The 25,756-nt window shown below is 40.7% G+C and overlaps 1 protein-coding gene across 1 annotated transcript; it reads right to left on the minus strand.

Moving 5' to 3' along the window:
- On the minus strand, window positions 1-25,163 carry LOC105922163 (neutrophil collagenase). Its single transcript, XM_012858043.3, has 10 exons — window positions 25,026-25,163; window positions 18,305-18,561; window positions 9,562-9,710; window positions 9,352-9,477; window positions 9,046-9,207; window positions 3,007-3,136; window positions 2,756-2,892; window positions 2,456-2,615; window positions 1,944-2,044; window positions 1-378 (listed from the first exon to the last, which is right to left on the minus strand). Exons 1-10 carry the CDS (start codon window positions 25,161-25,163, stop codon window positions 248-250), a joined length of 1,491 nt encoding a protein of 496 aa, XP_012713497.2. The 3' UTR covers window positions 1-247.
- Between the last annotated feature and the right edge of the window lie 593 nt (window positions 25,164-25,756).

Below are 25,756 nucleotides of genomic sequence, written 5' to 3' on the forward strand. Positions count from 1 at the left end.
AAAATTAAATAAAACACAAAGGATAACAATGAGATAAAACTCAAACCACACATATATAATGTGTAAACCGCTTTGACAGACAGTACAAATCCCCCGTCTTACAACACTATTGCAGAATCAGGTAAGCCTTTTAAACCACTTCCCTTCTTTAGTTCCCTGAATTATGCACATTGTGGTTGCTGCTGGAGAGATCCAGTTTCATGTGAATATAGATGCTCAGTACTGTCATCATCAGGCCATTTCATCATCACAGTTTAGCATCATTACTTGTTTCCATCTCACAGTCCATCATGACATTAGAGTTGCTGACAGAGACGATGTGGTTCTGGACAAAGTCGTATTTATATTGCTTGTTTCCTCGGAAGAAATGCACAAATCCTGCAGGAAAACAATACGTGACAATGACTTTCAGACAGTGCTTTGTAAAATAATTAACTTTGTCCACATGTTGTCACATTACAACCATAACTCTCAATACATTTATTGAGGATTTCATGTCATAAGGCAAGATAGTTTGGTGCATAATCATGAAATGGAAGGAAACTGATGGATTCATGCTTTTCAAAATGTATTTGCAAAAATATCTGAGAATGGGCTGTGCATTTGTTTTCAACTTTCCTTACTGTGATATTGAATAAAATTATGTGAAACCAATTGCATTTAGAAGTGAAATGATTTGAGTATAAATCCTGGTGATTTGTGAAGATTAGAGAACATCAGTGAACAAACAGCTTTGTGAAGGAACATAGAAGTCAGGGTGAAAGCTGCGGAAAAGTTTAAAGCAGAGATAATTTGTAAAACAAGATCTTAAACATCTTACAGAGCTCTATTTATTCCATCAGCTAAACATGAAAAGACTCTGACACAGCTGCAAATCTTTCCAAAAATGTCCGTCTACCTAAACTGACATGTCAGGCAAGAGGAGTATTATTCAGTGCAACATTCAAGAAACCCATGGTAGCTCTGGGGGGGTTGCAAAGGTCCAGAGCTCAGAAAGGATAATGTGTTGATGGGATCATTCAATCATTCAAACATTTCACAAATGTGGCCCTACTGGAAGAGTGACAACAAGAAAGCATTTGTTAAAAGAAAGTCATTAAAACTCCCATCTGCAGTTTGCCACATCCATGTGGGGAACAGAGGAAACTAAAGGCTCATCGTAAGACCATACCTGACCTTGTTGGCCTACATGCAAATCTCTTAAGGGTGGCAGATACCTAAGACTGGTTATCAGCCTAAACACCATCCTCACCATGATACAAAGTGGTGGCATGATCATGCATTGGGGATGCTTTTCTTCAGCAGTAAAACGAAAGCAGGTTAAAGTTGTTGGGAAGATAAAAGCAGAATACAGAGCAATCCTGGAAGAAAAGCTGGAAGAGAAATGCAACTGGGATGGAGGTTCACCTTCCAACAGGACAACAACCCTAGAACTATAATTTAGATTAAAGCATTTTCATGCAGAATGACCTTGTTAAAGTTAAGCTAAAATCCAATTGAGAATCTGTGGCAATGCTTGAAAACATATGTTCACAATTCTCTCCATCCAGATTGACTGAGATTTAGAGGTAGAGCTTAAATGTTAATGATCTGAAGCTAACTTTGCCACCAGGATTTATTTATTTTGTACATTCTTCAGGCCTTTAAGCCATTCTTGAAAAAAACAGCGACATCGACTGACGATAACAGACATGAATTTGGATCTTGAAAAACAATTCAGATTCAAAACTGTAACATTTAGGCAAAGGTTATTGGGAAGTCAAAACTGTCTTTATTTACAGTGAAATGTGGATCATGATAACTTTTTCTCCCCGGGCCCCTCAAAAATTCTGTTTTTGCAGAATATATTATAGAAATTAATTAAATTGCATTTCTTATGTGTTTTGTCAGTACGGCAAAAAGAAAAAAATAACAACAAAATAAAAGAGAGATTATTTAACTACCATCATAGACGACAGCTGCGTCTATAGGGAAAGGAATTCCTGGCCATTGTTTCTCGATCAGAGCTGGTGATCCCTCCATCATGCCCAGCTGCTCATTGTACCTAAATGTAAAGCACAATCATGGGTGACAGATGTTTCTTGCTTTTAGGGTTCAGTGAATAACAAAATAATAGTCTGTGGACATGTCATTGCTTAATGCACATAAAGAAGCAGTGATAGAGACAGTGATCAAACTTCTGCTTTCACATGGGAAAATATTGTTTTTTTTTTTTTTATTTCATCAACTCTGAAAAGGATGTAGAGCATCTGCTCTATTCCGGTGTGATCAATAACACAGACTTTGTCATACTTCCAATGTATAGTGCAACCAAAAACCACATCTTTAGAAGATTTTGAAAGTTCAAGTAAAAAAAAAACATGCATTTTACAACAGACGTTTTACAACAGATATGTATTTATTTATATAAATACCCAAATCACTGGAAAAAAAGGGAGAAACTGACATGACCTACTTCCAACACTCATGGCCAGTAAAGAACACAGTATGGCGATGGCTCCTGAAGTGCAGAGCTGCATCCACTGACTTTATTCTGGAAGGGAAGCCCAGGTCTGAGATATTTCTGGGAAATCCTTCCTGTAGATTTAACTGCTGTAGTTTCCAGTACTGATCACCTGAAAGAAAAATACCTTTAGACTTTGAAACTTTTCAAAACCAACACAAATATTTAATGTGTGCTCATAGTTGAGCAGAGTCTTCCTTTTATAACTCCTGTGCAGCTTCTGTCTACAGTTCTCATTTCATTCGATATTACCTTTGAAAAATAGAACAACGTTCTTCTCCACATTCTCATACACAGCATCCAAGTGAGACGGTACAGAATCTGACCACAGGCTGCTGATGAGGGTTATGCGTGTTTCAACAAAATTGGGATGTTTGCGCCACATGAATCTGTAATCACAAATAGCCCTTAAACACATTAAAAATACATATATCTGTTCTATTATTTAATCTTCAGTAAAAAAAAAGAAAAGCTAACCCTTCATACTGAACAAATGTACGCACCTGTCTTTGAAAAACACCACCTCTTGTTGTAATTCAGTCACAGCATCAAAGGACAGATCAGGATCACATTTGTCAGGGGTTCTAGGTGGAGGCCTTTTTAGGAGTAGTGAAGGATAGTTGGAGTTTATACCTGAGACAACAGAAAAAAACAAAAAAAAAAAACCTTATAGAAACTGTACTGTATACCATGGGTTACCTCAAATGAAAGTAGGAAAGCAGTAAAAGTTGTCAGGCACAACTTCCAAATGCTTCTTCATAGAAAAAAAATATGAATAAGCTCCTCATCTAGTAATGATACGAGTTAAAAACTATTTGAGTATAATGTATTTGTTAAGTTCTGAAAATGTGTATGTATTGTTTTGTTTTCAGGCTGTGTCCTGGTCAAACATTTGAGCCTTACACATGTGCAGTGAAAATATTCAGAGAGCGTATGAATCTTTTTAACTCCTATCAATAACTATTGTGCAAAAAAAAGTGTGAGCTAGAAACTCTAGAGTTGAAAAATATTGCTGGCTGCTGTGATTTGGAGCATCAGACACTGCCAGGATGGATAATTTCATAGAAAAAGAAAATAGATAGATTTCATGATGTGTCTGATGCTGCTGTTATCACAACCCTTGTGTGTTAAAGCTATAGTTAGTAATCCTGTTCAGAACCACGTTTTGTTATACTGGGTATAAAATCATCCTTCCATCCTGAAGGTAGTTAATACATAATGTATTCACGAAAAGTAAGAAAATAATTCTCTGTGGTAGCTGCAGGCCATTCGGTCCGATATACTCAACCATCTCTGTCCCTCAAGTTCCGGGGGTATCAACTTATCCATTGGTTGTCCCACATGGCAATCATTCTGACGCGCTCACGTAATGCCAGTGTGCGTGCACATTCCTTCTGAGTTTCTACTTGCTGGCTACGCATGCGCACTTCCAGTGTTTAGATATCTGGTTAGCTTAGCTGCTAGTTTAGCTGTTCATTGTAGCTCCGGTGCTCTCACCGTAGACTTTGAACATGGCTCAGAGTGACAAGAAACGAACTGTGCTCATGTTTGTTAGAAGAAGAGGAAGGTCTCAGTAGAAAGAAATCCCTCCGAAGAGCGGAAGAGAAAAGTAAGACGATTTTGCGCATGCACAGTTGTTTAAGAGGGGAGTTGAGGAAACTTCCAGAAAAATCGGCGACCCTAGCTTTATAGGAGGCACGGCAAGGCAAGTTTATTTATATAGCACTTTTCAGAAACAAGATGATTCAAAGTGATGTACATGAACAGAAAAACATTACAGAGGGAAATATTACATAGCAAAAGGAAAAAAGATTGCATTAACAAAGGAATAAGCTAAGTAAATCCTTGACTAGTGTTCTTTCATACATTAACAAACATTGAGAAAGCAAAAAATCACAGCACTTGATTGTTTCTATTCGTAATAAAAATCCTTGGGGATTTTGGATCTAAAGTAATTTTGTCCAAATTTTCTATAGCTACAATTAGGATAGCTACTTTTGTTTCATTGTTTCACTGGAACAAGCTTCATCATTAAAAATTCAAAGCTTAATCGTTTCTATTCATACATTAACAAGGTACCTCAAAGCTACAATTCTAGCAATGCAAGACGCACAATTTTGGTGCTTAAAGAGAAGGCAGAGTGACACGACACCTGCGAAGGATGTGAAGCGACAGTTGTTGGAGTTGAAAAGGCTGAACTTTTGTCTCTTATAGCGCTGTGACAGCCAATCAGGAACGGGATGTGGCCTTGACATGTGGTAAAGGACTGTGGCAGAGACAAGGCTGTTGTCAAGGTGATAATGGCAGTCTGAGTTTTACAGAGACAAGTCCAGAAAGGAGCAAGCCTGGAGAAAAGTGAGTAAGGAGGCTGGAGAGACAGTTAAGTGAAAGAGTCAATAGTTAACAATATCCGATAGATAACCATTGTCCTGCAGGATTTCTGGCTTGTCGGCCGCTGTGCAGTTGCTCTCGCCTGCTGTGTGAACGGCCGCTGATAATGTCAGGCGAGCGACAAGCTAAAGTGGTGACATTTTGGCACAATTGTAAAACCACCTTTAGAAAAAATGTCACCAATAATAACAATGATAATAATATGGAAATAATAGGAATAGTAAAAGTCACACCAGCAATTAGATTAATAGTTCTTGTCTGATATTTCCTTCATAGCCATCTTTTTATACCAGGATTTAAACAGTTCCATGTTTGGACATTGCTTGATCTCCAGCTCCGACCGAATCTCCGATCCGAATCTCCAAAGTTTCACCCAACAGAAACCTTCTTGTGTTGTTCTGATGATTTGTGATTGATATTGATGTATACATGAAGGCCCCCTTTTTCCCTTTTTATTCCAGAATAGTTTTTGAATGTTGTTTGGTAATTGGCTATTTTTTGCTTTGTACATTATTAGTGCAGTTTGATGATCCACTATGTCTGTGAATATTAATAATTTTGACAGTTTAAATTGTGGTTTTGTGTGATCCAAGTATCCAGTCAGATTAGTGGCTGAAAAAGAGTCTAAGAGAGTGAAAAGATTTTGAATAAAAGCCACTAACCTTGTCAGAATCTGAACTCGGCTTGTGGTTTTGTGAAGCAGCTCCTTTCTCTCAGATAAACCAGTTGGTTGTGCTATAGCCTGGGAATTCATCAGAGGAGGCTGTGGCTTGAAACCCTGGATGGCATTCTTAAGAGGGGCTGAAGCTAGATCGCAGTCCGAGAAGTCAGAGATCAGCAGGAAAATTTAGGGCTTAGACAAGGCTTATAGAATGTGAGAGGATTTGTGGTTGCGATCCAGAATTAAAAAGCAGTGTAGAAGTCTGACAAGGGCAAGGCAGGGAAATCCAAAGAAAGTGGAAAAGGAAGACAGGCATAAAAAGACTGACTATGGCCTTTAAAAATCTGGAGCTGTCTGACAGTCTGCAGTGGGCTTATGAAGGGCAGGAAAGAGGTGTGTGAGATGCCTTTATTGCAGACGTGTACGTCCAGAGACTAATGCTCATTATGGTGAGAAGGGAAGGTGAAGCAGAATGCAGACAGCAGACAGACACAAATCATAACAGCTGCATTTTCCTTTGCATTCTAGTTTGTTTTTATATCTTTTTGACATCCCCTTGACTTAGTGTGTCCTTGTGTCATAGTATACGTTTTTGTGGTAACTAGTCTCCTTCTCTCAGTCTCCTGCTTACACTCTGCCTCACCTGCTCCTCATTATCTTCCGATTCTTACACCAGCTTCCAATGTCATTCTTCTCACCTCCCTCCGTATTCCAAATACCATGTTGTATCCTGCCATTATACTTCGATGTTCTCCACTACCCCGTTTCTCTGTTTTTGCTTCACCCCTTACAACCCCACAAGGAATCGGCGTGCTAGAAAACGGATGGATCGATGTTGCTCCCAAGTTCCTGTCTGCCATTTGGTCCTGCATATAACCCACCAGTTGTTATTGAATGTTTTTATTAGTCTGATCTAAAATTCTAATGTTAAATGTTGTGTTTTCATGAGCACACAATCTGGGTTAAGAAATCTGATTCTGATGTTTAGCCATTGATCACATGTTGCTGCAGCAAGCACACTGTATTTCCCAACGTAGCTGATAATGAAGGTGCTCGCTTTCACACACCTCATCAAAGAGGTACATGCAGTGTGGGAAAGTAGGCAAAGCTTGTGTACAACAAAAATGCTGTTGCACATTTTGAAAAATAGAAAAAGCAACTTCCTGCAAAACACTTTTATGCAAATTACAAGCCTGGAGGCATTTACGCAAGTTCTGTCAGGCAGTTACAAATGGGTGCCAGTAATGCAGACTTCATGGCTGTTGCATTGGGTTATGGGTCTACCACCCCCCCCACCCCCCCACCCCCCCCACCCCCCCACACACACACACACACACTCCACACACAAGAGCAAAACATCCCAACCTTTGCAAAAAGTTTGTCTATTGTCCTTATTTTTTGTGTGTGTGTTGTCATGATGTGTCCATGTAATGCTTTTGGCAGTTGTATTGCATCAGTCAATTGTGGTTTTGAGCGTATTTAAGGTGGGGGGGAGGAACAGGGAAGTGGGGTCTATATATATATATATATATATATATATATATATGTTTCCAGGCCAGCTGACAGGTTTGCTAGGGGCCCAGTCTTTTTGGGCCCCCCTCTACACATGCTGCCACCTCACACACACACACACACACACACACACACACACACACACACACACACACACACACACACACACACACACACACACACACACACACACACACACTCATACAAACACCAAAAAAAGTTAACTTAACTGTATACTTCATGCCCTGGAAATCTCTGTATTTTATTTTGGATATTTATTTTAACCCATCTATTGAATTTAGTGCACTAGTTGATCTTTTCTTCATAAGAGAACAGAAAGCACTGCAGCCAAAATATGGCCTTTTTTGACCTGCTGTATATTAGCCAGTCCTTAAGCTTGATGTATCATGAAACTGTTCACCTTTCGGGGTTTGTGATTTTAATTTTACTATTACAATTAAATAACAATAATAATCTTATGTTCATAGTGTTTTTTTCCAAATCCACCTCTTGGTGGCGCTTGATAGCGAAGCCGGTGAGGCTGCAGCGAGTTCGGCCTCCCCTGGGATTGCGCAATCCCATGTTAACTGCGCTGGCTTCCATTCTGTGATGCATCTTCCTGTCTCTAGATCATAAATTCAATTGCTCAAACAGTTATAACCTAATTTTCCACAATTGAAGGTGGGTTGAATTACGAATTGTGTTTTGGTCATGAAACTGTGTGCAGGTAACATGTTTTCTTGCTGCTGGGCGATCATAAATGGCAGAGAACTGGTTGTAGGTGAGGCTGGCAGTTCCTTGGCCTCTAGGCAGGGGGCGCTCAAGGGGCAGCGCTCGTAATCCCAAAACTGTAGAGTGACAGCAAGTTATGGATGTATTATTAGCGAGTTATGCTAAACAAGTAAAGCACTAAAAAGACTCTAAATATACAGCCGGAGCAGGACTGATGAAGGAAGGCTTTCCTCCCTGGCAGTGAGCTCCACTGAGACTGAGAGAGAGTTTTAAAACTGAAGAAGATAAAGAGAACTTTTACCGGAAAATTATGATAATTTTGTTCAGAAAGAGCGCCGCATGGACTTAAATTATAAGTAGAGGTAAGACAGCGACAATTATTCATGTTTAATTTTTGTGATAAAATGTGCGTAATGTGGGTTATAGTTTTAGAATGTGTTACAAATGCAGAAATCCATCATAACTCATAAACTGTTACCAATCAAATGACAAATGTTTTTTCATCAAAGAATCAATATTTTTCCATGTATCTTGGTGAATTTATTTGGCTCAATCAGTCTCCTTCAGCACTTTGCAACGAGTCTACTCTGTAGAGTGTATATATTTGTAAATCTGACTCTGATGACGTCAGTGCCTCACCAGCTATGAACCCTACCGCACGTAACTTCTATCTATCTATCTATCTATCTATCTATCTATCTATCTATCTATCTATCTATCTATCTATCTATCTATCTATCTATCTATCTATCTATCTATAAACAGAGTTTTAACTGTGAAGTGAATCATGAACTTGAAATAATGATCAGCTTGAGGATTTTATAGACATTTGATCAAATGTTGACCTTAAGATGTGGGATGCCGATAGAGCCAGAACAGATGATGCAATCAGACGGTCCAAATTGCTAGTTTATAGATGTGCTGTTATAACTTGTTGCAACTTTCTAGCATTAGATTTTCCCCTCACAGATTTGTTTGTCTGTCGGTTTAGCTGTACATTACATCGAATCAAGGTAGGAAATGTTTTCAGTGGTGTAATTTTTCAATAGCAACAACAAAACTTTTTTACAAGGGTGTGTGTACTTTTTACCTCCACATATACTGAGTGACACATAATACATTTTTGAACTTTACAACTAAAGCTTACATGTTTCCATGTACTTGAAGATGTATGCATTTGTTCCACCCTGAAAGGGGGCTTCCCACAATCCACAAAGTAAACGTGGGCCTTTCAACTGATTCTCACCATAAAGATGTTGGATTCTTCTCACATCGTCAAAGGAGAGCTGAAGTTCAAAACTGGGTACAAAGTTGTAAGCTGGGTACATGATAGCTCCGGGGTCAGATGAATGGGAGAGACCAAGAGCATGGCCAAATTCATGAGCTGCCACGACAGGCAGGCTGATACCTGAGGTGGGATGATGAGTCATACAGATTCAGAATTAGTATAAAACTTCACTGAAATTCAGTGTAATGTTGGGGTTTTGTTAGTCACATGTGAATAAGGCTTCTGCAACAATGCAGTGTGTTCATTTCCTTTTACATGCCATACCTGTAAAATTTAAACTCCAGTCCTCGGCAGTATCAAAGTGCACATCTCCCCCAATGCCTGAACCAGGTAAGTAGGCATGGGCTAGAATACCCCCTTTGCCATCAAAAGCAGCCCTGTCCCCATGGTCTGCAAGAAAACAGCACTGCCTTATCATCTCAGACACTTTAATTCACATTTCAGTATCTGGGGATGTCTCATCACAAAGTTCACCTCTGTTGACAAACGCAACAACAATGTCAGCCTCTCTTTGTTTGCGCTTGCGGAATTTAATCAGGGAAACACTGGACCACAGCATCAGCGCGCTCTTGATGACTTTATGAATCTTCATAGCTGGAAATGGAAGATTTTTTCTTGTAATCCTGCAGAGTGAATTACACAATTTAATTCAAATCACACAAAGTCATATGAAATAGTCCATATATTAATGTAACATAAAAAAAGATAAACATTCTTAAAGTCTGCCTTCACAGGCTTGACAAACCTCCATGTTACCAAGTGCATGAATAGATATAAGTGGACCTTGTTCTCAAGTTTCTCCTACATTAATGGTGTCCTTGTGTAGCAGCTGCAGCAGATTTATGCAAAAGCCAATAATTTGGGAATTTACTTTTAAACAGGTAACAAGCTTTCTTATTGATTGGTATGGATACTTTTTCAGTTGATTTGTGTACCCATTTCCTTTTGTGTGCCTGCCTTGCCTCTCTGTTGCGTATCACAATGCATGTCAGCACAAATGACATCACAACAATGACCAACAGTACTTCCCAATGTCTTTTAATGAGAGCCGCCCTTCCTGCATGTGTGACTTTTGGAAGCACGCACACATATGCAAAATCACACACTATTTCCTTATTGATAATAGAACACTTTTTTTTAAAATCTAAACGGTTAACGTGTGCTTTTGTAGCTCGCAGAGATCGGATGTTATTATTTAATTCTAATTATTATTATTTTTTATACTGGCTGAAATGGTTCTTCTATCCTGACAGTAGTCAACACATTATGTATTCAGAAAAAGCAGGTAAAAGAATTAGGTCTCTCTGGGAACTGCAGACCTGATAAAATTCTGACCAATCACTGCCATTCGCACCAAAGGGATTGGCAGAGTTTTGGTCCTAACTTCACCCCCCTTGTCCCTCAAGTTCCAGAGGTATTGCATTGTGTATTGGTTGGTCGTAACACCAGTGTGCGTGCATGTCCTGTCACGAACCAGAGACAGGAGGACCCAGTATTCAACCAGACAAGCAGAGGTTAGGTTAAAGAAGGTTTATTTTTCCAAAAACTGGTGAAGGGGAGTGACAGGAAGACAAAAGAATGCTGGCAGGTGAACTGAACTTAGACTGGTGACATAAATGGTCTGAGCAGGCCAGATAAACTTATAACCTAAAACAAAAACACTAAGACAGAACCAAAATTAGAAACTGAACTTAAGGCAGGAGAGTAAAGTAATTAATCAAATAACAAACAAAACACATAACCAAACCCAAATCATGACAGAGCCCCTCCCTCAAGGGCGGATTCCAGACGACCTTAATGAAAAGAAAGAAAACAGACTGGACCGGGCGGGTGGAGGGGGTTTCAGGACGGAGGGTCAGAATCAAACAAATGTCCAAACACAAACCAACCACAGGGCGAAAACAGAAACAATCAGAGAACAGAACAAAACAAGAGTCTGGTGGGCGTCCCGGAGGATGACCCAGGCGAGACAGGATGTCTGGTGGGCGTCCCGAAGGACGGCCCCGGCGTGTCGGGTTCTCCGGCGGACGTCTCGGAGCACGGCCCCGGCGTGTCGGGTTCTCCGGCGGACCTCCCAGAGAACGCCGGCGGAGCAGGGCTTTCGGAGGCCTTCGCCTGGAGAGGGAGAAAACAGACCCTGGCGTCGGACTAAACGCTAAGGACGACGCTGTACTAAAAGCTGGGAACGGCGCCGGACTACCGGCTACAGGGGGCGCCTGGCTACAGGCGACTGGTGCGGGAGCCTGGCTACAGGCTTCGGGCAGGGCCTGGCTACAGGCTTCGGGCAGGGCCTGGCTACAGGCTTCGGGCAGGGCCTGGCTACAGGCTTCGGGCAGGGCCTGGCTACAGGCTTCGGGCAGGGCCTGGCTACAGGCTTCGGGCAGGGCCTGGCTACAGGCTTCGGGCAGGGCCTGGTTACAGGCTTCGGGCAGGACCTGGCTACAGGCTTCGGGCAGGACCTGGCTACAGGCTTCGGGCAGGACCTGGCTACAGGCTTCGGGCAGGGCCTGACTACAGGCTACGGGCAACAGTGCTCTAAAGCTACGAGGAGCTGGCACTGGAGACAGTGCTCTAAAGCTACGAGGAGCTGGCACTGGAGACAGCGCGCTAAAGCTACGAGGAGCTGGCACTGGAGACAGCGCGCTAAAGCTACGAGGAGCTGGCACTGGAGACAGTGCGCTAAAGCTACGAGGAGCTGGCACTGGAGACAGTGCGCTAAAGCTACGAGGAGCTGGCACTGGAGACAGTGCTCTAAAGCTACGAGGAGCTGGCACTGGAGACAGTGCGCTAAAGCTACGAGGAGCTGGCACTGGAGACAGTGCGCTAAAGCTACGAGGAGCTGGCACTGGAGACAGTGCTCTAAAGCTATGAGGAGCTGGCACTGGAGACAGTGCGCTAAAGCTACGAGGAGCTGGCACTGGACACTCAGTCTTTAAGCTGCGGGGAGCAGGCACTGGGGCTGGGATTGAGGGCAGGTCCTCCAGGACCCCTTCTTGGGGCTTGTGAAGAGGCAGGTCCTCCTGGACCCCCTCATGGAGCTTGAGAAGAGGCAGGTCCTCCTGGACCCCCTCATGGAGCTTGAGAAGAGGCAGGTCCTCCTGGACCCCCTCATGGAGCTTGAGAAGAGGCAGGTCCTCCTGGACCCCCTCATGGAGCTCCGGTGAGTCAGAAACCCCAGGCTGAGATGGGACATCGGCGAAGGCCAGAGGTCTTGAAGCATGCACACCCACGCAGACTCGGGCCGTGGCGTGTGCAACAGGAACCTCTGTGCCCAATGCTCCGACATGCACCGTCTCCGCACAGGCAGCAGCAGTGCGCGCACCCACGCAGACCTGGGCCGTGGCGTGCGCGGCAGGAACCTCTGTGCCCGGCGGCGCAGCGTGCTCCACACCCACGCAGACTTGGGCCGTGGCGTGTGATGCAGCTGCTGGACTACTGCTGGGTGGCACAGGGGAAACCCGGCTGGGCGCTGCTAGGCGAAGTTGTGAGGCAGGGACCAGGCGGGGAATAGGCAGGGGATGAAGTCCTTCACGGAGGATGAACGGGATCTCCGCCCTGATCGCCTCCATGTCCAACCTCTCAGGCTTTCTGCTCAGCCTTCGAAGGAATTCCACCTGAGCAAAAACCCTCTCCCATAGAGCCTGATCCTCCTGTGGTCGGGTCATGGTGGGAAAAAAGAAAAAGAGGAGAGAAAAAAAAAAAAACCAACGTACTTGTCTGGCGATGGGTCCGGTTATGGCCACATCATTCTGTCACGAACCAGAGACAGGAGGACCCAGTATTCAACCAGACAAGCAGAGGTTAGGTTAAAGAAGGTTTATTTTTCCAAAAACAGATGTGAGCAGAAACCAAGACAGGCAGGCAAAAATGAAGGGCAGGACAAAAACAAAGCTTGTGGTAAAAAACAGTCCAAGGCAAAAAAGCAGGCAATTTGATAAGGGAGGAAAAACACAGTACAGGGAATGCTGGCAAAACTCACCCATGGACATGGCAGAAACAAACAATGATGTGGCAGATTGCAGGGGGCAGAGGCAGGTATAAGTAAGGGGGTGATCAGGTGAATGGAGTGAAACTAATTACTGACATGGGTGGAGCTAATCGGGAACAGGGAAGTGCTTGGGAGTAAACTGAAGCCGATTGGATGGTGACTGGTGAAGGGGAGTGACAGGAAGACAAAAGAATGCTGGCAGGTGAACTGAACTTAGACTGGTGACATAAATGGTCTGAGCAGGCCAGATAAACTTATAACCTAAAACAAAAACACTAAGACAGAACCAAAATTAGAAACTGAACTTAAGGCAGGAGAGTAAAGTAATTAATCAAATAACAAACAAAACACATAACCAAACCCAAATCATGACATGTCCCTTGTTATTTACGCTTGCTTGCTGCACATGCACACTTCTAGTGTTTATGTATCCAGTTTGCTTAGCGGTTAGCTTTGGTGTTAGGCATTCATTGTAGCTTCACTGCTCTCACCGTATACTTTGAACATGGCTGACAGTCGCAAGAAGAAAACCACATACAAGTTTAAGAGAAATAGTGGAAGGCCTGAGTAGAAAAAATAAGACCAGAGTGGATTTGGCAGATTTTTTCCACGCAATCCCTGTGAAGAGCGGAACAGCAGGTAAGAGGGTCTTTCACATTATTCAAAAAGGGACTTGGGGAACCCTCCGAAACAATTGCTGACTCTACCTTTAAGGTTTTTATAAAGTGGAACTCTAATGCTATTTCCTGTGAATTCCTTGTTATTTACCCCCACATTCCCCCAATTAACCCCTGTTCAGAGGCGCATCTGAGAACAATTCATTTTGGTGCTGTCCCTTTAAATCTAGAGGTACTTCACACCTCACCCGCTTCCAGGCCGCAGAGCGTTCCACTCCACCCTGTTTGGCCATTTTTGTGTAATGCTGGGGGGATAACGGATGACTTATCCACTTGTAGCTTCAGCAGCCTGGACTAATAAAATGGCTCAGAGAAATAAAAAAGGTGGATTCGCGAGACTGGTAAGCTGTAAGTCCATGATCTTGTTTAACAGTTCCGCAGCAAATACAGTTTGGTTTTTTTCCCCAAAAATCTTTTCCAAAAAATTACAGAAAATGGCTTGGAAAATATGACCCAAAAAGAATATAAAGATACTACGCAGCACATGGACAGACTAAATCCAACTTTCATGCATTTAAGTACACAACAAAATTTATTTGAGGACTAAAAAAATGGATTTTATACGATATGTCCGTTTAAAACCCTCTGATGCATGGATTCACCTCATGGATTGCTGCAAAGACATCCACAATGCAGATGCCTGTCCTCTGTGGCTCTTTCAGGAGGAGTGAATGCTGCTTTTCCTTAGATAGGAAACTTTTTTGACGAATTGGCACTATATATATATATATAACATAACATTTGAGTTTAATCTAACTGAGTTCTCAACCCCCAAAAGAGGGTTCCATTATAGTAGATCTTTATCAGACAATGCTGCATCAAACTTTAAAGAGTCTGTCCCCCTTTTCATATCGTCAGTATTGCCGAAATGTCCTGCAGATAGCAGCAACGTTGTTTCTTCCCATTCACAAATAGATGTCTTTGTTAACGGTATGACTTCGTCATTGCGTTCTGCATTAGACAATGTAGCTCCCATGAAAAAGAAGGTGATTATTCACAGGAAGCTGGCTCCTTGGTTTAATTCAGAGCTGTGTTCCTTGAAGCACAATGTTAGGAAATTGGAGAGAAAATGGTGCTCTACACACCAAGAGGAATCCTACTTAATCAGGAGGGACAGTCTATTGTTGTATAGAAAGACCCTTTGCAGAGTTAGAGCAGCATATCTTTCATCATTAATTGAGGAGAATAAAAATAAACCTAGATTTCGCTTCAGTACAGTTGCCAAACTTACTCAGGGTCATAGCTCCGTTGATCCATCCATTCCATTAGCTCTTAGCAGTAATGACTTTATGGGATTCTTCATAAATAAAATTGATTCCATTAAAAATTAAATAATTGGCATCCTCCCAAACATGATTACCTCGTCCTCAGTAAGTGAGGCAGCATTGGAGGAATCTTTAGAACCTGCGCGGTTTCTGAACTGTTTAGAAGCAGTAGAGCTTTCTGAGCTATCTAAAATTTTAGCTTCATCTAAACCTTCTACCTGTATGTTAGACCCAATCCCAACCAAGTTGTTGAAGGAGATATTCCCTTTGATCAGTGGCCCTATTTTGGACATGATTAATCTATCCTTGGTAAATGGATATGTACCACAGGCTTTTAAAGTAGCTGTTATTAAACCTTTACTCAAGAAACCATCTCTTGATCAAGATGAGTTAGTAAATTACAGACCTATATCTAATCTTCTTTTCTTATCTAAAATTCCTGGGAAAGTAGTTGCTAATCAACGTTGTGAACATTTACAAAGTAATGACCTACTTGAGGAGTTTCAGTCAGGCTTTAGAGCTCATCATAGCACTGAAACAGCTCTGGTGAAGGTCACTAATGATATTCTCATGGCCTCAGATAATGGACTTGTGTCTGTACTTGTCCTGTTAGATCTCAGTGCTGCATTTGACACAGTTGATCACAATATTCTCCTACAAAGACTTGAGCATACTGTAGGGATTAAGGGGAAAGCATTAGGCTGGTTTAAATCTTAGCTATCAGACAGATTCCATTTTGTTCATGTTAATAATGAATCTTCTTCAAACTCTAGGGTCACTTATGGAGTACCACAGGGTTCAGTCCTTGGACCAATTCTCTTTACTATATATATATGCTTCCGATTGGCAAAATTATCAGACAGCATGGGATTAATTTCCACTGTTATGCTGATGACACTTAGCTATATTTATCCATAAATCCTGATGAATCCAATCAATTACTTCAACTGCAGTCATGTATTGATGACATTAAAAAGTTGGATGACTTTAAATTTCCTGCATTTAAATTCTGACAAGACAGAAGTTGTAACTATGGACCAGAGTCCTCAAAAAATAAACTTCTTAATCAATCACTTAATCTGGATGGCATTAACTTTGCCTCTGGTAATAAAGTAAAAAATCTTGGTGTTATTTTTTACCAAGACATGTCATTTAAATCCTATATTAAACAGGTTTCCAGAGTTTCCTTTTTTCACCTCAGGAATATTGCCAAAATTAGAAATATTCTGTCCAGGGTTGATGCTGAAAAACTAGTCCATGCATTTGTTACTTCAAGGTTGGACTATTGTAACTCTTTACTATCAGGAAGTCCACAAAATGCAGTTCAAAGTCTTTAGCTAATCCAAAATGCTGCAGCAAGAGTTCTGATGAAAATCAACAAGAGGGATCATATTTCTCCAATTTTAGCTTCCCTTCATTGGCTTCCTGTTAAATCAATAACAGAATTTAAAATTCTTCTTCTAACATATAAAGCCCTTAATAATCAAGCTCCATCATATATCAGAGCTCTGATTACCCCGTATGTTCCTAACAGAGCACTTCGCTCTCAGACTGCAGGTCTGCTGGTGGTTCCTAGAGTCTCTAAAAGTAGAATGGGAGGCAGATCCTTTAGCTATCAGGCTCCACTCCTGTGGAACCAACTCCCAGTTTTGGTCCATAAGGCAGACACCCTTTCTACTTTTAAGACAAATCTTAAAACCTTCCTTTTTGTCAAAGCTTATAGTTAGAGTGGCTCATGTTACCCTGAGCTACCTCTATAGTTATGCTGCTATAGGCTTAGGCTGCTGGAGGACATCAGGGTCTATGTTTCTCACTCTACTGATTTCTACTCTTCTCCAGTCTACTGTTCTCCGGTTCTGCATTGCTTGTCATCATATCAGCTTTTAACTTTTTGCTCTCTCTTTTTTCTTCACAGTAGGTACACCTGGTCTGACGTCCTGTTAACTGTGACATCATCCAGAGAAGACGGATCACCCGCTATTACAATCTAATATAGAACAGATTACTGGATTAACGTGTGCTTCTGTGCTTTTTTGTCTCTCTTGTTGTGTCTCTGCTCTGTCTTCTGTAACCCCAGTCGGTCGAGGCAGATGACCGTTCATACTGAGCCCGGTTCTGCTGGAGGTTTTTCCTTCCCGTTAATGGGGAGTTTTTCTTTCCAATGTCGCTTCATGCTTGCTCAGTATGAGGGATTGCTGCAAAGCCATGTACAATGCAGACGACTCTCCCTGTAGCTCTACTCTTCTCCAGGAGTGAATGCTGCTTGTCGGGACTTTGATGCAATCAACTGGTTCCCTTATATAGGACATTTTCTGACCAATCTGTATAATCTGACCCAATCTGTATAATATGATTGAATTTGACTCTTTGTAAAGTGCCTTGAGATGACATGTTTCATGAAATGATGCTATATAAATAAAATTTAATTGAATATATAAATTTGAATTTAATTGAATTATGAAATCCTTAGGCAAGTGTTTTTATTCTTCTTATGGTATGATTTTTTCAGGAAGTTAAAGACATGTCCACCACAGTGGACTACATGTACACTCAATATAGCACGGTATAAACTTAATGGAAGAATAAAGGAAACTCAGTTTTATCATAAATCTAGGACCACTTATTCATGATATGTTTTGAAAAGCATTTGAACCTTTACACACGTTAACATTCTACAGCCCTATTGTTTAGCCCTAAAAAAACAGAAAAACAGCACTTGTAACTGTAAATCTCCCATGTCAACAGAGTTAGTGTATCAAAACATCTCTAAAGAGAACAAACATGTTTGTGAGTCATATTTATTTAAGAATGCAGGACAGGTAATACCATGTTATTACACTATCATTATGTTTTCAGAAACAAGAAGGGACAGTCGTTGCATCATTTAACATCTGCAACTCCAAAAAGTCTGTACCTCTCTAGACATTTTTTTTTCTATTGAACCAATCCTATTTTTAGGACCCTCTGCAATGCCAGGCTTTATTGAGAGGAATTGCAGGGGGTCAGTCTCGGGCATTCTTTGCAACTGATTTATTAATAAAGCAAACCAGCATCATGATAGATCTGCAACATTACCGGTAAATGGCGCCACATTTGTTCATCTGCTCATCACGCTGGTTTTGGGGCTATATTTAGCCTCAAAAAGGACCATCAAAACACCATCAGGATGGACGGTTGGTGTGTATAACCTTATTTTATCATGATCAAATGTTTTTTGTTATTATTTTTTAAGCATATAACATAGCATTATCACTTTTTACGTAATTGCTCGTAAGCTTTTGTCTCACGTGTAACTGAGTGTCCGATGTGTCCACCGAAATGTGTCCTCATAAGGCTCCACATCTGAGAGTCCACAGCGTGGCTTCTTCATCACAGTGAGAGTCTCCTCATTGAGTTCCCCATCTGGAGGCAAGCCAAAGAAACGCTGCATTTTCTTCACCTTATCACAGAGTCCAGTTGTCCAATTCAAATCTTCATTGGAGTCTACAGCCCTTTTTTGTCTGTCTGACTTGGCTTGGTAACCATAGAAGTGTTGCAGATATTCCTGTGGAAAACAACTCATATCAGGAATAATGTTTAATGAAGTTTACTCTGTTTTCCACCTGAGTGAAAACAGAGTAACCTTGCTGACCTTGCTTTGTACAACCAAAAATACACACACACACACACACACACACACACACACACACACACACACACACACACACACACACACACACACACACACACACACACACACACACTTTCCCATGTTTGTCTCCATCCATCTTTCTATTCACTTTCAACCTAACGTTTCAACCTGCGGATCAACTTCTTTGTCACTGTTGGCGACAAACATCTTCATGGCATGATGTCATCAAACCATTTTTAGTTTTATTTTCCATAAGACATAACATTTTGCATGAAGGTTAAAACAGTTCAATAGGGCATTCCTCAAATGACGACAAATTACTAAATTTAGAACAGTGCAGCACACATGCATTGCAGCCATCTTCTGGTAGCTGGTAACACTTTAATAGCTAATTTGTGTGAGTCGAATAGTGAACAGATTGGTCCTGAATATCTGCAAACAGACATATATGGCAACAAAACACCGCTGCGTTGATATCTGCTGGAGTGACTCTTGATATAATGATGGTGACTGTATGGAATGTTTTCTCATTGATTTTCCAAACCCCCGAAGGATTGCAGAGAAATGTCAGTGTTGGAGCTTGTAACCAAGAGGACTTTACTATGAAAACTGACCAAAGACAGCTCTCCACATTTTGTTGTTGGAAAGGAGCCAACACTTGAGTGTCCAGACCTAATACCAGAAACTGCAATGTCTGTGCAGGTAGGCTACGTTTATTTGGCTTTTTCTCAGCGGAATGAAAACATCATCTTACAAACCATGAGGGCTGTTTATGTGAGCTTCAGTATTGCATAGTCTGCTTATTGTAAGCAACTTTAGTCTTGTTTTTTCTCTAAAGTCACTTGCAACTTTTGTGAGTCGCTTTTTGTGTATGGGAAAGTGAGATGGGATCTAAGTGTCTGACTACAGCGAGATGATTGACTGTAACTTCAGAAAAGAAGATGTTTTTAAGTCTATATTTTTGCAGTAAGCCCTATAATAATTGAAAGCATAGGCCTGTATAAAATATCTATGTATTTTTTCGCAATATTAGTTGTGATCCTACACGGATTCAACAAGTTTCTTCCTCGTGCTTGATCTGTTGTGAAACTACTTTCTTTCGCTCAATTTAAGGCTTTCATTCAACCAACATTTAAGCTGGTCTACCCTGGGTTTCTTAATTAAAGCATGTTGAAATGAAGCCCCTGGGACGTTGTCATCCTCCAAAATGATTGGTATTGCGGTTGTTGCCATTATAGTTTTTACTCTGTTGTCCGACCATCCAGGAAACCCAGGCTGTCTCCGGGCAAATGTGACGTCATTTGAGGAATGACGTCCTATTGGTTTTGGTTTTTAACTGACTACAGCACTTTCTTCCTTATGTTGGTTGTCTTCCCAACAAATGGGTCATGTTATGGCTTTCATTTAACAATGTTTTTCTCCATGCCACTCTTCCATTTTGTCTACAGATTCTCTCACCTGAGCTGTGGATCTCTTCAGCTTATCCCAAGTGACTACATGGCTCTTTTCTGCTTCTCCTACTGATCCCAAGCTTGGCAAGAAGAGCATATATATATATATATATATATATATATATTATTTATTTTTTTAGGCTGATCTGGACTCATCAGACACTGCAAACTGATCAGAGACCCAACTGCAAATGTGTAAATTGTTCTCCAGTCTTATTTACAAAGCCAGCCCGGCCATGTATGTGCATGTGAACAGCTGCCTCTCAAAGCTTAGCCCCTCCCTCACCATAAAAGGATTTCTATGGGGTATTTACACGCAGATGACCAGGTCCCATTATTTCCACAAAAAACAATAGTCTTTAGTAGAGAAGTTGTCTGATAAGACAAGTAATAGACAAATGAGGATTAACATTGGCCTCGCATTTCCAAGGTGGAGAGCATTTGGAGAGCAGAAGCAGCTCCAGTTTTACTCTGAGCTATTTTTTCTCCTCCTGGACAGGTGAGTAACAACATGAAGTCAAATGTTTGGTTTCGTTGGTGTTAGAGTCTTGTTAGACTTGTGTGCTATAATGATTCAGTTCTGTGTAATGCTACAATTGTGGTATGTGGGTTAATTGTTGGAGTTTGACCAGCAATGGGCCAGGCGTAACTGTTTTGTGAGGCGAGTAGTTTTAGTGAGACTCTAAAAATGAGGATATAAAGGAGCCAGAAAGATAAACTTTTAATTCATCCTTTTAATAGCGTCCGAAAAGTTCTCTGTTGCTGATTATACATCGACTCGAAGTATTTTACTTTCATCAAGTATGGGTGAGTACCACTGGAGTCTCAGGCAAGATAAGTTAAGTGGGGCACAACAACTCAACACCTATTAGCAGCAACTAATTTTTCTGTGATGCATACAACCTGAATTTGATCATTGTTAAATTAAACACGTAAATTAGCATAAACCAACACACTAGAAAATCTATTTTATATAAGCTAAATGTAATCAAATTTTTATACATAACATTACAAATAAAGGCTCACTCAAACTGTTCATTTATTAAAGAGAAAAGATTCACATCGACCCTTTAATGAGCTAGCAAAGAAAATCAACATTATTCAATATCATATTATTCAAGATTAATATTTGCTTTTAGTTTACATTTTCCTATGTTTTATTCTATTTAAATTTTCCAACTTTAACCAAGTGGATACCCAATACAGATTACAATAAATGTGATCCCATGAAGAGTTATAGTAATTTCCAAAGTGACTAACTCTGACTTGAATTCAACTTGTACAACAGACAGGGTCAAAATGTTATCAATTTATACTCTTTCAGTCAAATTCACTTTGGAAAAAAAATCCTCTTCACACAATGATTCACATTTCATATATGGCAGTACAGGTGGCTTGCAACTTATTTATACATGTGTCTTCCTCAGAGATCACACATGTATTCACTGCACCAGAACACATGTTTCCACATGTGAATTAAGTTGTGGGCATTAACCTAAAACAGATTTTTTTTTTTTACATGAAATATCAAAGAATTTACTAGAAAGCTTTTCACTAAAGCCCCCTCTGAAAATAATAAAATATACTACAAAGAACGAAACTTGTGCTTTTTCTATAAACTGCTGATTTGTCTCAGTTCAAATATAATGTTTTTAGTTTACATTTTTCTATGTTTTATTCTATTTAAATGTTCCAACTTTTTATTCCAACTGTTTTTTACTTGCTTTTATTCAGTTTTTATTTTTCAATGTTTTTAACATGTAAAACACTTTGCATTGCCCTTGTACTGAAATGTGCAATACAAATAAATTTGCCTTGCCTAGATGGCCGCACACTGTCCAGCAGCACGTAAACATAATGTGTGCCTTTCCAATATGTTTATTGGACGTGCTTGGGGCCAAAGGATTTGGCACTGCAATTTCAGATGCTCATTATTTAAACAAACTTTGGTTGGCTGGCCCCAATATCAAGACGCCTCAAGAGGATTTAACCTACTCAGTTTGTCAGTTTTCTGGTAGATTTACATATAGAGACACAAATGTTTATACCAGAATTTTATTGCTAAAAATGCTATAAAGAACGATCCTGTCTCACTGATTATTGCGGACATAGAGCTCCACAGCAACATCTGGTGGGGCCTGGCCCCACTGGGCCCCAAATGCAGAGACCCCACAGGTGAGTACATTGGCCACCAAAATCTTATATGTTTTTGTATTTATATACAAAGCCTATATATTAAATGACAAATCTGCTTCGTTGTTTGGTGAAAAACCCCTAGTTTGCCTCCAATATTTAAATAAAACGGTCAACTTTATAAAGAGTATTTTTAAAAAGATGTTTTAATTTGCAGTTACCGATAGTGTTGCGCCAATGCCATTTTTTGGCCCCGATACGATACCCGATACCTGGCTGTGCAGTATTGGCCGATACCGATTCCATACCGATACCATCTGTTTGAAATTGATGTGTGTGTATATATGAAGAACTGCATACTACTTGGATGTAAAATAATTACCATCATGGCTTTGTCAAACTGCTACCTTTGTAAAGCAGGAAAAAGACTGATACAAGGTGAATCTAGTAGAACTAGTGAGTGCCGGGAGAGAGAAGGCTGCTTTCAAGTGACATACAAACATCAAAATGGTATCGATGCCCTAGTTGTTGGTACTCGCCGATACCAATACCACCATTTTAGTGTGGTATCGGGGACCCGGCCGATACTGGTATCGGTATCGGTGCAACACTTGTTTACCCTATTTTACTTTGACAAACTGGATGATGTCAGTGTTCTTTTTCCAGTTTGATAAGATTGCAATTGTGGTGCTTGACCTGGCTGGAGTCCGACAGACTGGAATAGAGCAGAAGATTGGACTTGTTCCGTATTTTGACGGTGAACGACGGAGAGCTTGTTCACCGACAGTGACATTCGTAGAAGTCACGGAGAATATGGCACCGTTCTCATTAATTAAAATAACAACATAGTTGTTCCGTTGGATGGACGTACACGTATGTGAACGTAATAGAGCGGTAACAGAGGATGTGGAATTTGGGTGTAAACATCCTAAGTTAGCTTAAGCATCCTTTTCCTGTGGCTGTCTGCCTTCAGATTCCCCGAACCATGAGGATTCACCCCACGTTTCATGTGTCCTGAGTCAAGTCCTTCATCCAGTCACAGGTTACCTCCACCTGTGTATGATTTCTGGAAACCGAACCTCTAGCCCATCCTCTGACAAGCCTGCTTGCCTAGCCCTCTGGTACCTCTGCCTGCTTCTGAACCATTGTGTATGGTAACACTTGAATAGCTAATTTGTGTGAGTCGAATAGTGAACAGATTGGTCCTGAATATCTGCAAACAAACATATGTGGCAACAAAACACCGCTACGTTGATATCTGCCGTATTACAGATTCCTCTTTTGACGCATCTCGGATCACAAGTAGCTTAAAGCATATCCCTCTGACACTGCTTGTCTACTGAAGGTTAAAGCAAGTGGAGCCCTTGGACCTACGGACCAGAAGCAGGGCAACCTCCCAGCTTCTGAGAAGAATAGTGGCTTTTATTCAGCGTTTATCATCTTTGACTAAGTTGGTCTCAGCCACTAATCCTATTCTATCTGTTATAGTGGTTCCTGAGTGTGTTACCTGCCATTCAACACCTTTGCTGACCCAGGTTCAGTTCCTGCTTGCAGTCCTTTGCCATATGTATTCCCCCTCTCTCTCAGCCCTCTTCCTGTCAGCATATATTCAGTAATAAGGACCACTAGTGTCATAAAAAAATCCTAAAAATATATAATTAAAAAATAGCATTAAATATATATTTTAAAATGTTAAAATAAAGAGCACTCCATTGTTTTATACTGTAAAATATACAGGTGGGTTTTTACTGTATTTTTTACTAAAAAATCTGGCAACCACAGCTACCAAAGTTTGGCATTTCTGTAAAAACAACAGTTTTCTTTACAGTGTAGTTCTAATGAGAATAACAATATACTAACCAATACTGAAGGATTCTGCTTTTTTAAATCATTACATTTTATATGAATTTAGTGCTCACACAAAACCTTTATGAATATCTTGCTTTTTAACTTTAAAATATTCAATTGTGGTAGAGTTAGCACCTTGGCAGACCAATTTAAATCTCCAGTTGACATTTAAATGTAAAACCGATTGCTCTAAATTGTGATTTTCTGTGTAAAACTACTTTTGCCTTCAACAACTGAGTGGGTGGCCACGTGTTTATTGCTAATTGTGAAGATAAGACTCATCTCCCACAGATGCTTCTTTTTTAATAAGAGATCCAAAGCATACTGAACATGGAGCCAGTTGGCAGCCATTTACAGAGAAGAACCTGTCTGTCTGTCTGTCTGTCTGTCTGTCTGTCTGTCTGTCTGTCTGTCTGTCTGTCTGTCTATCACCTGACCACATTTTGCTGCAGGTGACGCTTCACAAACAGATCGCACAGAGATAAATTAGTCATATAATTACCATTCCAAGAGAATGATATTGTTCTGTTTTACAACAAAACATGAAAGAGTGGAAGACCAAATCCCACTATTTGAAATGTTAGCAGGAGAAATGCAGCTTTAAGTCACTTAGAGGATTAACAGAAAGCACATTTTTCTGAGGGAAAATATTAAAGGAATGAACTATGGTTTAAGATATATTTACAAGAGTTTATGATCTGTTGTAATATTTTATTAATCTCCAGACTCCTGTAAAATAGAAGCTTTAGCCAGTGGGTGAAAAAATGAAAGCGACTTTGAGGGTCTTTGATGGAGAAGAAGCTCTTGTTGCAACAGCAAATAAACCAGGTATGAGTCATGAGGCTTTAAAGATGTCCATAAGTGACACCCAATAAAAACTGCATTGTCTTCAACACAGAAAGCTCAGACTGTCCATGTGAATTCAACAGATAAAGGTTAAATTACCTCTGCAAACTTCCGGTCAGCCTCAGATAGTCCGACATGAGGTTGTGAAGGTATGTCAGTGATGCGGAGGGGTGAAGCCACCACAGGACTCTGATGGAGCTTCATAATAGTCAGAAAAATGATGCAGAGCAGGTTCATGCTGAGAAGGTAGAAGCGTCACTGAGCGTGTCTGTCAAGGCTGTGCAGCTTACACACAGAGCTGAATGGAAAGAAGCCCAAACCACCTAATTATTATAGGTGAATGCTCCTGTCTCAACAAGAACAGCCTGTCTTTATGTACGTATCTTTAATGTGTCTTCAAAATAGACCTCCACCACCACCACCCCACCCCGCATTTATAGACCTTCCTTGGGAAAGAAATCAGATCCAATCGGGCTGATTCAGAGTAAAATGTATTTTATCAAAATTCCTGACTTCTTCTTCCTGCCCTTATCTCCACCAGCATTCATGGGAAGTCCAGAGCTGCCTTAACCTGCAGGGGGACACTTAAAGCAGAAAACATATGCTTACTGTATATTTGACTGAGAAAACAACAAGGATCCTGCAGAGATTATATTCCAAAGTCTACTGAGTGAATCTTTGTGAGATAATCTCCATCTGGTATTTGTGTCAAATAATTCTATCTGAAGAAAACAAATTAGAGGCTACAATAGGATGATTCTTACAGTAAAGCAGTCGTGGTCAAAGACGTTGGTTAAGAAATATGTTGTGCTTTGTGGATTTAACATTTT

This window comes from Fundulus heteroclitus, chromosome 11, assembly GCF_011125445.2.
Source record: "Fundulus heteroclitus isolate FHET01 chromosome 11, MU-UCD_Fhet_4.1, whole genome shotgun sequence".
NCBI classification, from domain to species: Eukaryota; Metazoa; Chordata; class Actinopteri; order Cyprinodontiformes; family Fundulidae; genus Fundulus; species Fundulus heteroclitus.

Excerpts from the sequence above, each read along its gene's own strand:
- LOC105922163 (XM_012858043.3), bottom strand. The coding sequence starts at position 25,163 with ATGAACCTGCTCTGCATCATTTTTCTGACTATTATGAAGCTCCATCAG. Across the intron at positions 18,562-25,025 it reads CTGACCGGAAGTTTGCAGAG|GAATATCTGCAACACTTCTA; the intron begins GTAATTTAACCT and ends TGTTTTCCACAG. Across the intron at positions 9,711-18,304 it reads CATCGGACACTCAGTTACAC|GATTACAAGAAAAAATCTTC; the intron begins GTGAGACAAAAG and ends TTCACTCTGCAG.